Here is a 17,135-nt window from a genome sequence, read left to right as displayed (position 1 = left end):
AGGATGTCTTCACTTTGCATCCAGAATCAGAAAGAGTTCACCTGCAGGGTCCCAGTATGGTGTCAATCAAAGCCCAGCAGAAAATCCTGACTCAGTAATTTAGTGCTTTTAAACCCAAACCAGGATTTTTGTCTGCTGCAGACATTTGGTTGGGAGCCCTGCCATATTCTACTGTACAGAAAGCAGAAATTATCTTGTTGGGCTTTTTTTAATCAGCATTAGAGGCAATTTTATGAGTGACAGTAACCAAAGTGAATCACTTATCAGCTCCCTCCCAAGCTTAATTGACCCCACTAAGGCTGTTAACATGGGTACCTAATTATTACCAAATTACCTTTGATAACACTGATGTCTGGCCTGGGTAAGTCTGCCACAGGGAAACAAGCAGAGAGTAAAGCTAAGCAGGAAGATGGATCTTGGTAGGAGGCAACTGATATAAAATAAAAAGAGAGGATAAAACCATGCTGCTGGACAGTGGTACCTCCTCCTATTCCCACAATGGTCTGCCTCCAGCATGACAAAACTTAATGGAATGCCCAAACCAGGTCCCAGCTGGGACACACTGAAGCACAAAGCCATGGGTGAACAACTCACTGGAGCAGAGCTGGCTGTCACTCAGGGTGTGTAACAGGGAGCTTGACCAGAAATGTTGTGTTTACAGAGACATTTCCTGTGCCTGGGGAGAAGCAGAGCTGTCACAGACACCCCAGTGTCTCACAGACAGATGTTTCTCTCAAACGATGCAAGGTTCCAGGACCTTGCTGCTTGCCATGGCAGGCAGTGCCAGATGCTCTCCTGCCAAGCCAAGGAAGAAGGGAAGGAGTTTGATCGACACTTGGCCAGTTGCTAGGGGTGGTAACCAAGGGACAGCTCAGCCGAGTGGAAACCTGAATGAACGAAGCAGCTGCAAGGCAGGGACTGGCAGGGAGCAGGCAGGAGGTGGGAGCATCCCAGCACTCCTACTCCAGCACCGGGCAAGGAGCAACACCCTCAACACTGGCACCTTCACAAGTGGGCTCCTGCTCCTGACAGATCATTCTCACCCCTGGCTTTCTGATATTCACAGTCAGAAACAATCCCTCTGGATAAATGTCGCAGACATGTTTTTTGAAAAATCCTTTCCTTAGGATATTTTCTCCTGAGAAGCTTAGAGGCCTCAGGAACAAAATGTAACTAACCAATGATTATCTGCTGCTGTGGAATGCAACAGGTGCATCTGTGATTGGTCTCATGTGGTTGTTTCTAATGAATGGCCAATCACAGCCCAGCTGTCCAGACTGTCTCAGTCAGTCACAAGCCTTTGTTATCACTCCTTTTCTATTCTTAGCCAGCCTTCTGATGAAATCCTTTCTTCTATTCTTTTATTATAGTTTTAATATAACATATATAATAAAATAATAAATCAAGCCTTCTGAAACATGGAGTGAGATCCTCATCTCTTCCCTGGTCCTAGGACCCCTGCCAACACCACCACAGATAAAGGCACTGTTTAAGTTGCCTTTCAGGAGTAAATTCAGAAATTAAATATTTGAGACGTATTTGAGGTACTGCTTTTTCTGAATCGCGTTCTCCAAAGAAAGTTTAAATCACAGCCAATAAAAGTACTTTGTGTAAACAGTGAAACTGGCCAGATGTCCTGTTACAGGTTTCAGTGTGACAGAGTTTTACAGTGTTTTCAGACTCTGCATCAGACAGAAGTAGCACTGACTCACCACCATCTCTCTGTTTAGCCACATAAATGCAGTTCTAAAGATATCAATTTACTTACAGTCAAGTATTTACATTTTTTGTGGGGATTAATGCAGTTTTTTGTTCCTTTTGGGAAATTAGAAGTTGTATTTACACTTTACCTGGCACTAACCTTTCACAACTGGTATTTTCCTGCTCTTGAAATGTATCACAGATAACGATTATATTAAATTAGAGCATGATTTTGTAGCCTGTTAACAAATACAACTTTAGAGCTTTATGGGCTAGCCCCTGAAAGGCAAACACCACAGCTAAATTACATTACCACTCTTGGGAACAAACTGCTGCGCCCAAGGACAAACAACAGAAAAAAGACAAACTGAAGCTGTCCCCTCTCAAACCAAGACAAAGGACTTTGACAACCTTTCTGTGTGGGACTGAAGAGAGCCTCTTAGTCCATTTATGTTCCCCTCAGTCCAGGCTTCTGCATTTCTGCTGCACATGCTTACATTTGAGAGAGCCAAAGCTCTGAAATGCAGAGCCTTTGGAGGGAGCAGGGTTGGAGCTGCCATTCACAGTGAGCACGTCAAACATCACCACTCGCCACCTGCTTTTTGTGCCCCTGCTCTTCTCATCCAGACAATTTCCTTTTCCTGAGGAAAGTGCATTTCATTATTCTTTCCTTCAGGGCTGATGTTTCACCTTTCTCTTGTCTCTGCCAGGCAGAAGTGTTTATTAAATGATGGCTTTTCCAGAAAGCTTGGATTGGCAGTAAGCTCAGGCATGGTGCTGTATATTAAAGGAGGTAACTCCAGCCCAGAACAAAATGTGAATTACATCAGTGCAAATGCAGATGGACAGACAGGACACTGAGGTAAATCTTCCTTACAGGTCCCTGTCTTCAGTGGGAACCACAAGAAAGAGGTCACACAACCCTGTGAATAAGACTGTAACCATCAGACTCCAGAAACTGCCTTCCACTTCCACCACAGGCTCACAAAACCACAAATTATTTCTCATTCTAGCAAGGATTATGTTATTTTAAAAATGAATAAAACACCACTCAAGCAGTCACAGCCATCACACAACAGGATTGAATATCAGCAGAGGCACGTGAGAAATTAACACAAGGGAATTTAGAAGGAAGTGTTGGAATCACTTCCTTAATTAAAAGATTTTCAGAAATGCTCTTCCACATATCATAATCAGGATGTGTTTGCTCAGTATTAAAAATATATAACCACTTTCCAATAACCACAGCTTTTGGAGATGACACCTCTTTAATCTGATACAAAAATCCAATGGTGTTTACAGTGGGGCAATGGAAAGGTAACATAGCTAAACTTCAACGTATTTATTCTCTACCATGTCTTCTGGAAAGAAAAGCTCTCCCTAATAAAGCCAAGAGGTACTTGGAGTCTAAAGCCGCTTTGAATTTAGTCCCAGCACACCATCAAGCCCACAGCAGTCATCCCCAAGGACATCAGGAAGTTAAATTTACGTTGTTGAGTGCCAAGACCCTGTTCCCATGCGTGCCCGTGTAGGACACGGCAGCGGGAGGCTCCGTCCCTGATAAATGGTGACACAAAAGAACCCAGCACACCCAGCAGACTCAAACAAACCCCATCCTAAATGGATCTGCATTAGCTGCTCTCATGTAGCGTGTGGATTTTATAACTCTCTCAGCGGGACAGATGGAGTTCAGTTTGGAAAAGCAGGAAGCAATCTGTGTTCCGAATTTCTTTCCCATAGGTGTGGGATGGAAATGTATCGATCACCCACTGTTGTTTCCTTATGCAATTCCAGGAGCCTGCACTTGAAGAGATGCTTATTGATTCAAAGAGCACCACAAGTACCTGGAACTCAGAGTCCTTAGGAAAGGCATTCTCTTGTAACGCCTGAGCAAAACGTGAAAATGTGGAAAACATTGTTCTGAGCTCAAACCACAATGCACACCTCAGGTGTTTGCCATCAGAATGTTAAGAATTCCAAATGGGTCTTTCTCTGAAACAGCTGGAAAATCCTACACAATTGCCACAGCCATTATAACCTAACACAGAACTGCTGGACAATCATGAATTCCTTATTTCACGTCACAAAAATCAAAGGGCAAAGTTTCACCCCACATTTTGTAGTTCCATGGATTGCAGTTGATTTTTGACTTTGAGGCTACGACACAGCAAAATAAAAGTAGCAGAAGCTTCTTGGCTCATCTCATTAAAAAATAAAACCAAACGCTTGATTAATATTCTATTAATATCACTAATTCCCTGTCTTTATCTAACAGTGCTGCTGAATACATAGAATATGAATGACATAAAACATGACCTCAAGGAGATACATATTCTTGCCTTATGGAGACACACATCTACACTTCAAAACTATATTAAAAAATAATCAATTCTGAGGCTGAGATGTAATACATCTATTTAGAAATTTGTCAGAAGCAAATCACTACTTTAGGAAGTTCATTGTTGTGCAGTATTTTGTACATTTAATAAAACAATGCTTTTGTTGAAAACAGATCAGAACTGAAAGGTTTTATTTTATAAAATAAAGTTAATTTTATCCATTTGAAGTTCCCTTTCAAGTGTAACATTTTCAAAATCAGGCAAAACTCACTGATGTAAGGTACGATAGAATAAAGAAAAGCAGTAAAATTGAATTTATTTTCTTTAAATAATAGCCAGTAAAGGTTTATATTAATTGCAGAAATAACCCACATTCTTCTCTACCAGGACAATAAAATGCTGACAATTTTCCTACATTACTTTATAGTAATGTTATGAAGAAATACAAGTGAAAAAAATCATATTCAGCATTTTTCTGCATGCTTCTTTCCTGGACAGAAGAGAACTCAACATTTTGTTAATTATATAATGTAATACAAGCTCAATATTATGCATTTTGAAAGGAATTAACTGTGTATATTAATAGATCTGATGTCCAGTAGATGGCAAAATATCAGCAATCACCACCTTTAATCTTGGCACTTGATTCATTCAAACCCCAAAGTAATTTTTTTTCTTTTTGTTTCCAATATCCACTTTCTATTTCATTGGAGAGCAGGATTAGCTTTACCTTTTGGATGTTTTCTGTCTATTATCTGCTTGAAAGACAATTTCATCTTCGTCAGGTCTCGATACAACAAAGCACAATAATGTTACTATCCTTTAAATAGTCCTTTGAAGACAGTTTCTTCACCACTGAATTTTTTTTTCCTCCAAGAGCATTCTGCTGCTACTGTTCCCAAATTTGCCAGCACATGTTAGCATACTGTGTACTAAAATCTCTTAGCAACAATATCTTAGTGTCTAACATTTCCCTTCTTCCAACTATGATTCACGGAGCCATCTGTAGTCAGATATTGACATGCAGCATCCTAAAATAGGCACCTTACATTTGCTCAACAACTAGTTTTAGCATCTGAAAATATAAATTGTGGGGAGAGGGCCAATATTTCTGTGAGGCTCCTCAGCATTCCCTGGATCATTTCAGCACTGTTTAAACAAAGGCTCGCCACGAGCGCTTCGCCTCAATATCGAGGGCAAAGTATTCGCACTTTTCCAAACGACAGCACCGCTTACGTAACCCTCTGAGCAATCCCAGGCTTCCCTGGTGAGGACCCCCTCACACTGCTACTCAGGCTGTTTTTAATAGTAATCAAAGACCAGGTTTTCAAGCTCTGAGATCCGAGCGTTCTTCACACCCTTGGAAGCCTCAGGCTCATGGGAAGCATCCCACGATAGGTGGGACAAGGTCAGTGTCCCAGCTGGGTGAAGACAAAGGGACTTCTGCTGTAGGAAAAGCAACAATATCCCACACTCGGGAAGAAAATTTACAACCACAGCCTCTCAAGCACTGCTTTTGCCTCCCAAAACTCTTAGCAAGCTTGCCCTCGGAAAATACAGCATCTTCTTTTCAGCTGCAGCAAGTTAACTCTTAGCAGCAAAGACTTTGCGTAACCCAAGTTATTCATGGCAATGCACTGTGCAGCTCTGTACAACTTAAAAGAATAGTGCTGTACTAAAAATATTAATTAAATAGGAACAGGAAATGTTAATTAAAAATAATCATATTCAGTAGAATATATTATATAGGAAGAGTTGATAGGATGGCTTTGGAACTGTCTCAAGTGTGAGGAACACAATTTCACCCCAGCGAAATCAGTGGGATTTCGTCCACTTCAAAGGAACAGAGATTTTACCCTAAATACTTTTCAGCAATTAATATTTTAAAAACAAGCAAACACACAACAAAGTGCAGCCAAATACAGCTGGACTTTATAAAAAAAAAGGACGCTGCAAGCATAATAGCGCTGGCACATTTTCCTTGCTAAAATGCTGGGTTTGCTTGCAAGAGATTTGACAGCCCCCATGGGTCTTCTGGAATACACTCAGTAGCCATGAAGCTGTGCCAGGGCTGAGCAAATTCCAGTCACAATATGAGGAAGGCAATCATTCTGAATGACCTCTTTTAGGTCCTGCAGCGCTGTTTTAGCAGGACTGGACAGCGCCTAAAATGCCTGCAGGCATCTCTGTTCATTCTCCAGTCCTCCTTACTAAGATTTAAAAGGCAGAACCTGTGTTTTATTCTCCATTGTCCTTTCACGAATACACATAACTGCATTCTTAAAATCTAACCACTCTTCATGAATTAGCCATGACTGAATACCTTCAGATTAAAACTAAGCCTGCATGGACACCAAGATAAAAAAATGTAAGTCCTTTCCTCTCAACATGGGAGCAAATCACTTTTAAATCATCTCCTCCCTAGACTTTGAAATGCAAACTTAACTCCTAGGACAAAAGGAGTCGTTGTTATGCAAGAACCAGCTTGACAGGAAGTGTTGAACTGAATACACCAGCAAGTCGAGCAGAGTTACAAGGAAACATGTCAGGAAGCCTAAAAAGGAACACACAGGCAAATCCAATCCCAGGCACAACTTCACTGCTTCACGACATTATTTTATTTCCCCCTATTTCTTGCAAGAAGAAGTAACCCAGATTTTTAAGTTCTCCTACTTTGTTCAGGCTGTATTGAGCCTCCTCCATGGTCACGGCCTCTATTGGGAAATATTATGTTTCTATTTATTCTAAAAGTAGAGGAAAATCTCCATCTTCTTCCTGCTTCTCTGCTGAAACGCCACCCAGCAAGTTATCCTCAAGCAAGATGCATTTTCCTGCACTCGTGTTTTAATAATTAAAACAAAGCAGAAAAAGCCAAGTGTGATGCACACACACATTTACAATTACAGACTCATTCCTCAGGAAAATCTAGCTCAAGCTGGAAAGAGCCATCAAAAGCCAGTTATTACATAATCCTTATTACTGCTACATGGGCGAGCAGCGGTTCCAAAGGAGTATTTACTGAAAGCAGATAAAGCCAGGTTGCAGCATCAGATGAATCAGATAAGACACAGCCAGCAACAAAATTGACTTAATTTTCTTTGTCCCCTCCAATAATATGCTAAATCAAAAAGCCATGAAATGCAATCTTCTCCAGCTGAACTCTCCTAGAAAAAGGCTGAGAATGTGTGTTATTTGCTAGGCTTTGTTTTCCTTGGTGCCACAGGAAACATTTGGCTCAAGAGAATTCAGCTCAAGGGTTTACAGGTCTGTGCTGCTGTAGACTGAAATCTTCCACCTTGCCAGGCAGCCTTACCTCATGGAAAAGCCAAAACCCACCACGTTAGCAGCTTCTTCCCAGAAGACTTTCAGAAAAAAAGTCTTCCTACTCACAGCAGACAGACACTTCCCACTATTTCACAGCAGAAACTTTCAGGGATTCAGCTCTGCAAACACTTAATAATATAGTGTTGCTTCAACTGCTAAACCAAATGGCTGGAAATCCTTTTGGAAAGCCCTTAGGATAAAATGCATCGGTGAATAAGACTGATTATTTTACCTAATACATTTGGTGGCTCCATTCCAAACTCTGTGGGTTAACTACAATAAAACCTTTGGAAACAGCAGTCTAGCAATAGTCCATGCCAATAACATACTCTGATGGAGATGGGATTGCCAACTGCATGCCAGGAATGCTCCCTCCAAATGGCAGTGGAAGAAGATGCTAAGTCTGTCCTTCAGGCACAGATTCTACATTTCTATAAGGAGCAAGAACTTGGATATAGCCAGAAGATAATGCTGAGTAGCCTGTTTTGAAATGCAAAAGCAGGAGATGATGCTACACAGCACTCAACCATCATAACTCTAAGCATGAATCCATTCCGGCAGGCCTGAAGTGCCCATGAGTCCCACTCACAGATTATTTTATCTCCCAGACAAACTGAATGGTGTTAACATCTCAAAACAACATGATTTAAATTAGGATTATACAAATCCCCACTGCCTCTTGTACCTTCACCCACGACAACTAACTGTGTCTGAATCACACTCAAGCCTTTCTTACTTTAAGGCAAGAGCTGGTGGTGACCCTTACAATTTACTTTGTTTATTTGTCCCCTTTTGTAACTTCTGAACTTTTTACTGGTGGGTTAACAGATTGGCTTCTAGCTACCTGAGAGAGTGCACTTTTCCCAAGGAAATTGGACTGCCTGTGGCAACACATGAGGCATGTCAGCTGGACAGCCCTGACTAAGCACGGAGAGAATGGGGAAAAGGGGAAAAGAGGGGTCTTGGATCATTTACATGGAACACAACACAACAGATGGTCACATGGAGACTCCTCCAGAGTTTGCTTTTGGTTAAAAAAATGAAGACACATCCTGCAGTTAAGTATTTTTAGCATCTCCTAGCATGGCAATATTTTGCCTTTCTCAATAAAAGGTAATCATGCAATTTCATTCTTTTATGCTTTACTTCCATTTGGCTGCTTTTCTAAAAAATGACAGGGTTAAAACAAAGGTCAGAAGGGACCAGCGAGCACTAAGAAAACCATCCCTGAGTCAGGAGGAATCAATTTAACTCTCTTTTGTTTCCATATGTATTTTTCTGTTCCTGTATCTCCTAATATTCTCAGGAATATTTCATTGGCCACTATTTCCCCCAATATGAATTTCCACCCTTTCAGTTATTCCACTTCCTTTTAATTATTATTATTTTTATTTTAATTACCTTTTTTTAATTATGTTGAGTGTGCCTACATATATACAGACTCACATACATTTTTGATTTTTAAAGGTTTGTTCTGGGGTGATCACTTGTATAGATTTATTTTTTCTAAGTATGAGTAAGTTCCATTATTTGACTGAAATCAGGAAAAAGCTGGAAAAAGCTTGAAGTCTGACTAAAGGCAGAATGCATCATGAGCTCATAGCTGTATTTTTTGCCAACTATACCCAATATTCAGTGATTCATTGTTCACACAGGTGCTTCACAAAAGGAATTAAGATGGAAATAAATATGTGGAAAAAGCAAAGTCTTTGTGTAATTCAAGTGCTCCATGAACACAATGGTTCCATACTTGAACATCATGACAGGAAGCATTATTTTATATTTGTGATGATGCCTTTCTGAGGCACCTGATGAAGATTTGCGGTTTAAAATTAGCTAGTCACACCCTTTCCAAAAGAAAAAAAATAAAAGAAAAATACCTGAGAAGAACTTTTTGTCCTTCATCTGTAATTTTCACCCAAGAGAGGGAAATTTAAAATGCCAATAATCTAAATCTAAACTGGCCTTTGGGAAGCCATTCTAGTGAGGTGCTGGATATGCCCAGTTGTGTCTGTGTTCCTCACAGCCAGCTCAGCTTCCAAATCCATGGGTTTAGTTCCTACTCCTGTTTTTTTGGAGCCCCTGTGTCTGAGTCAGTCTGGAAACCAGTTCCCACTGCCAGGTTGTTAACATGGAGATCAGCACACAGGGCAATAAAAGAAAATAAAACTAAACACCACAACATAACACAACAGGGGAGAGAGCACAAGGAGGGGTGGGTCAGCAGAGCTTTTCAGTGTGAGGAAAACAACACATGTTTTCCCTTGCCCAGGCTCCAAAAGAGCTGAATCATTTTGTTTTTCCAAATAACAGAGATAGCAGGCATGAAAAAATTCAGTTCAAATGATTCAAACCTGGCAAAAAAAAAAAAAAAAAAAAGTGAGCAATTGAAAATAGAGGCAGGGCCAACACACTGAAAGGAGCAATTCTACCTGCAGTGGAGCTGGAAGATTGCTGTTCCTCCTGCAATCCATGGGATGTAGGGCACATGGATTATTCAGGCTGGTCTGGGACAGCAAAGGCCAATTATTAGGGACACCTGAGACACAAACCATTCTCAGGTACAACTCTGCCCTTAAAAGGTGGCACTAAATGCCACCTCAGAATAGCTGCTCTGTACATGGAAACACATTTGTTCTAAAAACACTGACTAATTATTAGCACTATTAGCTAAAATAGTATTTTATTGCCCATTTGAATTATTCATATGGAGCTGCTGATCACTAAAAGAGAAAGACTTGATAAACAAGGTGTATGGTCCTTTTAACTGACTTCATTTCAACAGCCTGTAAATACTGCAAAACTCAGACTGGATTAATATTTGCTAGATAGGCAATGAGTTATTTTACATTAACGTAGAAGCACAAGAAATGTGTAGAAAACCAAGTAACTGTGGACAGCAACTGTGGATACCACGACTTTTCTGAAAGGCTGTTTCTGGAGGTTTTACTAATAAAATAAAAACTAATAAAATAGCATGTAAGTTACTTAGATGGCCCTGCCAAGATGGGCTGAGTAAGTGATTAATAAACAGAATTGGCAATATAATATAACGATGTGGCACAAGTTTCATCTCACCTCAAATTGCTAAATATGAAACACAGGAAAATTTCTGCTGACTCCACGTTCTGCAGACTTTCAGCAATGGGTGACATCAGCTGTACCCAACACCAATTGCTGACTCAATGCAACCCAGGAATGGGTCAGGATGAAACACATCCCTGCAAAAGCAGCTAACACAAGGTTAGGTGCTTAACAGGAAAATACAGCCAAGCTTTTTGTGTGTCCTCAGCACCTGGTAATGCCATTCCAATGCTAACTCTGCTGGACACTGAAAAGGCAAAAAGGACACCCAGATCCCACATAGGCAGGGTGTGGGATCCCTGAATTAAGTGGCACAGAATTCAGACCAGATTATTTTTACTTCCTGCCATCTAGTGTATCTATGCTTGCTTTAACAAGCCCTGTGATTTGGTGAGAAGTGAGCACGTGCACATTTATTCTTTTGGTGGCAAAACTGCACCACATTCATTGGACACTGATGCCTGATACAAACTCTGCCACTAATTTTCATCAAAAGAAACAAAGTCTTGGCAGGCCTTGAAAACAGGACACAAATTTATCTACAAATGTCTGGATCCTGGTGTTTCTTCAGAATAGCCCAGCTTTCATATCATCAATTTTGTGAGCAGCAACTCCAAAGAATCATCCTTTTAATGTTTCTGAGAAAGGGACATAATGGAGGTGACTCAAAGGAATAGATGCTGCAGCTACAACCACTCTCATTATGTACATATGAGATGCCTCAATGTTCCTGCCTGCTGATTACATGAGCAAACATTTTTAGTATGCAAAATCCTATTAACTCAAGGGGATTCTGCATAATTTTATAACAGCTCCACTTGTGGTGTTTGATCGACTGGGTCAGCAACAGACAGATGGCAAAGAATTAATTCTCTAAGGCTGCTTTATTGCAGGGCTGGCGTTGGGGTTTCCTCTACTCACTCCACTGGGATTAAACAGAACTTTTTCTACATTCCCTACACCTTTTTCTCTTCTAAGAGCAAGAATGTTGGAGCTGTCAGCACAAAGAGGAAGAGAAATGAGAAGTCTTCTGTGTGACATTTACTCTTTCCTAAAAAATCCTAAACCAAAAAGGAAAGTTAACTTCAAAAACATAACGTAACACAATAATCCAAGAGATTACCCTGGAACACATCCCTCCAATAATTAGGGTTTTCTCTTGCTCCACTGATCACTTCATAATTCTGAGGTGCAGAGAAAAGTATTAGCCAGTACTTAGTGAATTTGTGCTTAACATATATTTAGATGGAAAATTATTAGCAGACTGAAAATGGTGTCTAAAATTAAATCATTAATGCACCATTTCCCCAGTTTGAGGAAAGTGGTCCCAAAAGTAAACAATAATCTGGCTGGGACTTATAAAAAGAACTCTTAAGCTTATCAGATGCATAACTTAGGCCCAGAAAACCTTCAAAACATAGAGGGAATTAAACTGATACAGAAATATTTGGCTGAGATTTTTTTGAAAGCCCTGTAACTACACAAACTTGGAGGAGTTAACTCAGAGACTCACATGGATCCAGCAAAAATTCCAACTGTTTCACTTGTCAAAGCATTGTCCCTTAAATCCTCTGCCAGCATTATCCAAAGTGGGTCAAAAGGGCAATGGGGAAGACACACCAAGGAAAGACAAATCAGGATTTCTTTTAGTTGAAAAACCCCTTGGTTTGGAGAAACAGCCCCATTCTGTTTCACCACAGCACAGTTCCTGTTAATGGCACTGTGTCATCATTCTTCCAGAAGCACTGATTTTTGTAACTTGAAAAAAATTCTTCTGCGTTTTGTTTGTTGGTTTTTTTTTCCCTGTGTTTTTTTTCTTTTAATATTACAGTTTCCATCCTGATTTCTCACATCACTTTGCATTAGGAATGTTTCTCTGACATCCAAGCTAATTAAGCCTTCAGAAATAAGAGCTTGAGGTTGTCAGCCATACCTCACAACCCTTTGGACAAACAATTCTCCTCCATTTGGATTTTTAACTAGGCTTACTGAAAGTGCTTTCATATCAGAAAATGGGGACAAAATTTTGACTAATCCAAAGCAAGACTTCCATTTTCTTTTGGAGATAACAGATGGCAGATTCAGCCTCTAACGCTGACAGTGCACTAAGTCAATCCCATCCCTGAAACTTAGCCCATCTCTTTGGCCTCACATCCAAGGAAGGAAGAGTTTCTTTTTGGCTAAATCAAGAGAAGGCAAGCAAACCAAAGTGCTCAGACAATCCTTGGACCACTCTTACACAAATCTTGGATCTTTCTTACATGATACTGGAGATCAGTAAAGAGCAAGGCACACAGAAGGATTTCATCTTCTGCCACCAACAGCTCACAGAATTCTCAAACACATTAACAGTGTCACTTAAGGGTGTGTCCCTCTCATTCCTAACTATTCCAGGACATCTCCACTTAGTGAATTAGATAAAAACCAAAGTCTTCACTCACTCCTTCCACACTTGTGTTCAGCCTTGTATGGTGTGACTTCTCCCCAGACCCAAGTTCATTTGATGTTTTCTTCCCAATATTTCAGGGGGAAGAGGTATTTCCTTTTTTACCTGAAATGGAGACTGGCTGTTGTAATTCTTGATCTCCTTGTTGGCTCCCCGGAACAGCAGCACCCTTGCACAGCTCTCCTGAAAATGGTGGAAAAGGAAACTTGTTCATAAAGATCCTTTGGCACTAAAAAGACTGTGGCTGCTAAGAGGTTATGAGGTGTTTGGTCTATATTTTCATGATAAAAATAAAGCAAATAAATTATCTTAGGACTTAAATTGTTAAAACGGCATTTTAAAAATGTCAGGGCTTCAGGTGCTTTGCAGTATATTAGGAACACTAGGCAAGTGTAAAGAAACATGCAGGAATACAACTAGTAAATACCTTATTAAATTTCTAAGCAACTGTACTGACAAAGTTCCATATTTGACAAATCAAATTTTGCACAAATTTAACTCCCATATGGGGTTTTGCGTACATTGTTGCAAAACCAGTATTGTTCACAGAACTGGGATGAATTATATCCTTCCCTCCTGCTAAAAGTTAAACAAAGCAGTTCTACCACTTATTTTGTTGGGGACTTTTTTCAACCTATCCTCAATATTAAATGTATGATTTTTTTTTTCTCAGTACACATGAAATTCTTTGATCTGCCTATACACACTACACTGACCAGCCTTACTGCCTCTCTTTTCCCCTAAAAAATGCTAGGAGTTACAGCACAAGGAGGAAAATTTGGCTTTAGATCCTCCAAACTGAGAAAATCTGCAAAGGAAATCACTTAAAAACAATTTAATTCGGCCAATACAATGCATTGGTTAAATCATTGCTCTCCATGGCTGTTAAATATGACTGCCCACAATCTGGTAGAAATTCTTGGAGGTTCTGAGTGGATTCTCAGAATTTTTGATGATTCCTGTATGGACACTGTTTCTTACTTGTCATCTTAAATGTTTATCTTAGGGTCTTACGCAAATCAATTCACATTTCAAAAGAGTTTTATATTCCCTCATTACAAACATTGTTCTTAATTTTCTTGTGTTTTCTGTGTTGTCTTGATACGTTATGTTATGGAGTTCTACCTAATGAGGTATTTGGATGTGCTACCCTTCACTTTGAACAGCAAACTTGCAGTCAGAGAAGAGAAAGTACATAATTTTGATATTTTAGTGACAGAAATGAAGCTTATTTACCAGACTCTGAGTCACAGGTTAATTTGCAGAAATTCTGATTGAAAATCATTATTGTCATTGTGTTGTCTAATTTCTCACCATGGATTCTTGGTCCCATTAAGTCTCCCCATCACAGGGCTGCCCTAAATATATCTGGAAAGGAGGTTATCCTACCTTTTCCTCAACTGAAAAACAACAGAATGGATCAAGATGGTACATTAACAATTATCTCTTAGATTATAATTTTTAATGATATACAATTAACTGAGATAGTCTTATTTGCTTGCACAGCAATTTGCACTGTAGTTGCATTTTCTCTCTCTAAACAATTGATCAATGCCCAATTTTAATCAAGAACTTGAAGATATAAATAATTATATTGTACAACATACTGTATTTATTGGGTGATTATTCATTTGTTTATCAGAATAAATCACCCAACATTACAACACCAAAAGAATTATACATTCAAAAACTCTCTACAAATTTAACTAAGCCGCCTGCAGTGTAACAAAAACATGCAAAGGGATTTATTAATTAAATGATTGTGACTAGAAAGGTTTCGCCAAAAGTCGTCAAAGAGCTGTTCAATATTTTTAAAAATCCAAGAAAATTTATTCAGGTTAAGTATTGCATTTGTTTGTTTATTTAGTTTTAGTATTTTGAAACAAACAGAAGCATTCTTAACTTCACGTTTGCTCCTTTTTGTTTCCTCCCCATCTGTCAGATTGTATTCAATTTTAATACTACAACAGCCTTCATCGCAGATCCAGTCCTCCCAGTGAAAGAGGGCACATTTCATCCCAGCAAAAAACAGACTTACTGCATGGCCATGGAATAACTTTCAAAACCAAGAGTTTATTCAGATCAGGACTTCACTGACATCCAGGAAAACAAATTTACCAACTTCAGAAAGTAAGCAAAGAAAATTCCCCAGGGAAACGGGAAGGGAAGATCAAACGGGTAACGACTCCATCTACAGGAATCTGGAGGTAACAAGGGCACTGCCGTCCTTCCCATCCTCTCCAGCTGGAAAAGGCAGCACCGTTCCTTCCACGTGAACCAATAACAACTTTCCATTAAAAAAAAAATGCAGTGGCAAAATCAGCACAGGTTAAGGTTCACAGCACCCCAAGGGAAACTCTGTATTTCCACATACACTGGGATGAAGGAAAACAGAAGGACAACAGTGCAGGCAGAATATGTTGAAGTTCTATTCACCAAGCCAAGCTTAGTGACTGTGTAATATTTGAAAATTTGTAGATGCAGTTTCAATTAGAGTTTAAGTCTCCTGCAGAATAACTTCTACTGAGGTCAGGAAAACACATCTCTTCATGGAAAATGCTGTAATTCTACAGGATTACTCTAATTCCCACCTCATACTGCATAAACTTTGCTAAAAGTGTATGGTCTTGAAAAATGTCCAATTATCTCCAAAATTCTTTTTTTTTTTTTTAAGCTGAGAGCATTTTAGACCTAATTGAAGAATCTGTCTTGACAAGACTTTAGAAAAAAAACTAAGATGGTAATTTAATTAAGAAGCAGATCCTTTAACAGATGTTTCACTGTTTACAGTCACATCTCATGCTTTCCAAATTCAATGTAATATTCTATGTGCTGAATTTTAACTTAGTTCTAAAACTCATCCCCTCCCCATTCTATCCCTGCAAAGAGAGCATAAAATGCTACCAAATCAAAAGGCTGTGCTACTTGTAAATGAGTACACAAGTTGTAGACAAAGAATCCAGTATCTTCTGTATAGAGACAACTCCACAGTATTTTATAACTTTCTTATTTAATTCTAAGTTAAATTATAGACTAACAGCAATAAATACTGTACAGGAAACAAATACCTAGATATGAATCAAACCAAAAAAGCTGGTAAAGCATAATGTTTTATTTTTTAATATCCATACTCTTTCTACCTACAATGAGCAGCCTTATTTGTAATCAGTGAATGAAACAGCACTAAAATAATTTCAACTATGTTCTTTCCAGATTGCAAGATCATTTTTTAATACCTGAAGCACTTCATTGCATATAAAATAATGTAGTGATAGGATGAAGGGGAAAGGCTTTAAATTGAAAGAGAGCAGGTTTAGATCAGATCTTGGGAAAGAATTCCCCCCTGAGAGGGAGGTGAAGTCCTGGGGAAGCTGTGGATGGCCCATCCCTGGAATGTTCAAAGCTAGGTTGGATGGTGTTTGGAGCAATGAGGTGTAGTGGAAGGGCATTGGAACTGGATGATCTTCAAGTTCCCTTCCAAGGCAACCCATCCTGTGATTCTGTGAGCTCCCAGCTCCTGCTGGGGACATTTCTGTCCCTGCAGGGGCTCTCACCTGGTTGTAGAGGGCACAGATGTGCAGGGCCGTGTTCCCTGAGGCGTTCTGCGCGCACATGTCAGCGCCATAGAACAGGAGGTGCTCCAGGTGTTGGACGTGGCCGTACCTGCAAGCCTGGGCAGGGACAAATCAATATTCTGGTTATTACACCAAAGGCTAGGCAAGATTTTCAGCAGAGAAGGTGCTGTTTTTACTGAGGGTCTAATTTTTAGAATCACACCTGGTTCTCTGATGGGAGCACAGATACCCAGATGTGCATTCCTGCACCAACTCCAATGTGGGTGCTTCAGGTACAGCAATCCTGTGCTTGAGCGTAACCATCTAAATATTTTGGGAGTGGCAGCCCAAGGGATCAGGAAAATACTCCCTTTGGAACTTTTTATCCACTAATATTCATGACTCAAATGTGACAAGTTCTTGTCCTGCTACACTCCGGAACGCTGCCCACCAGATGGCACTGAAGATGATCAAATTGCCAGAGCTTTTTCCTCAAACTGCTTAGAGGCCTTAGAAAGAAAATCTGGCCAAAATCCAAGGAAATCTTCTTGGTTCTGTGATGTCAAACAGACACACAACATACACAAGACACTGCTCCAAAACAGGGGGAAATCTTCAAGAGTTACCTTATCTGTCACACAAATAAAAGTTTCAACCCCGGATTTTTGGAAATAAGCCTCTATGAAG

General features: G+C 39.8%; 1 protein-coding gene across 5 annotated transcripts in view; it reads right to left on the bottom strand.

The window, feature by feature from the left end:
* SHANK2 (SH3 and multiple ankyrin repeat domains 2) overlaps positions 1-17,135 on the bottom strand; it is a 277,448-nt gene that overhangs the window by 218,554 nt on the left and 41,759 nt on the right. For 4 of the 5 annotated variants that reach the window (XM_074543726.1, XM_074543727.1, XM_074543728.1 and 1 more), the window contains 2 exons: positions 16,449-16,565; positions 13,000-13,077 (listed from right to left, as the gene is read on the bottom strand). In XM_074543726.1, coding sequence (XP_074399827.1) covers positions 13,000-13,077; positions 16,449-16,565 — 195 coding nt within the window. Of the gene's footprint in view, positions 1-4,770; positions 4,929-12,999; positions 13,078-16,448; positions 16,566-17,135 lie in introns of those variants that run through there. The other variant, XM_074543730.1, reaches the window with a different exon arrangement.

The sequence above is a fragment of the Zonotrichia albicollis genome, chromosome 6, assembly GCF_047830755.1.
Source record: "Zonotrichia albicollis isolate bZonAlb1 chromosome 6, bZonAlb1.hap1, whole genome shotgun sequence".
Taxonomy (NCBI): Eukaryota; Metazoa; Chordata; class Aves; order Passeriformes; family Passerellidae; genus Zonotrichia; species Zonotrichia albicollis.
Note: the sequence above shows the minus strand (reverse complement) of the source record. Positions and strands in the feature narration are given on the sequence as shown.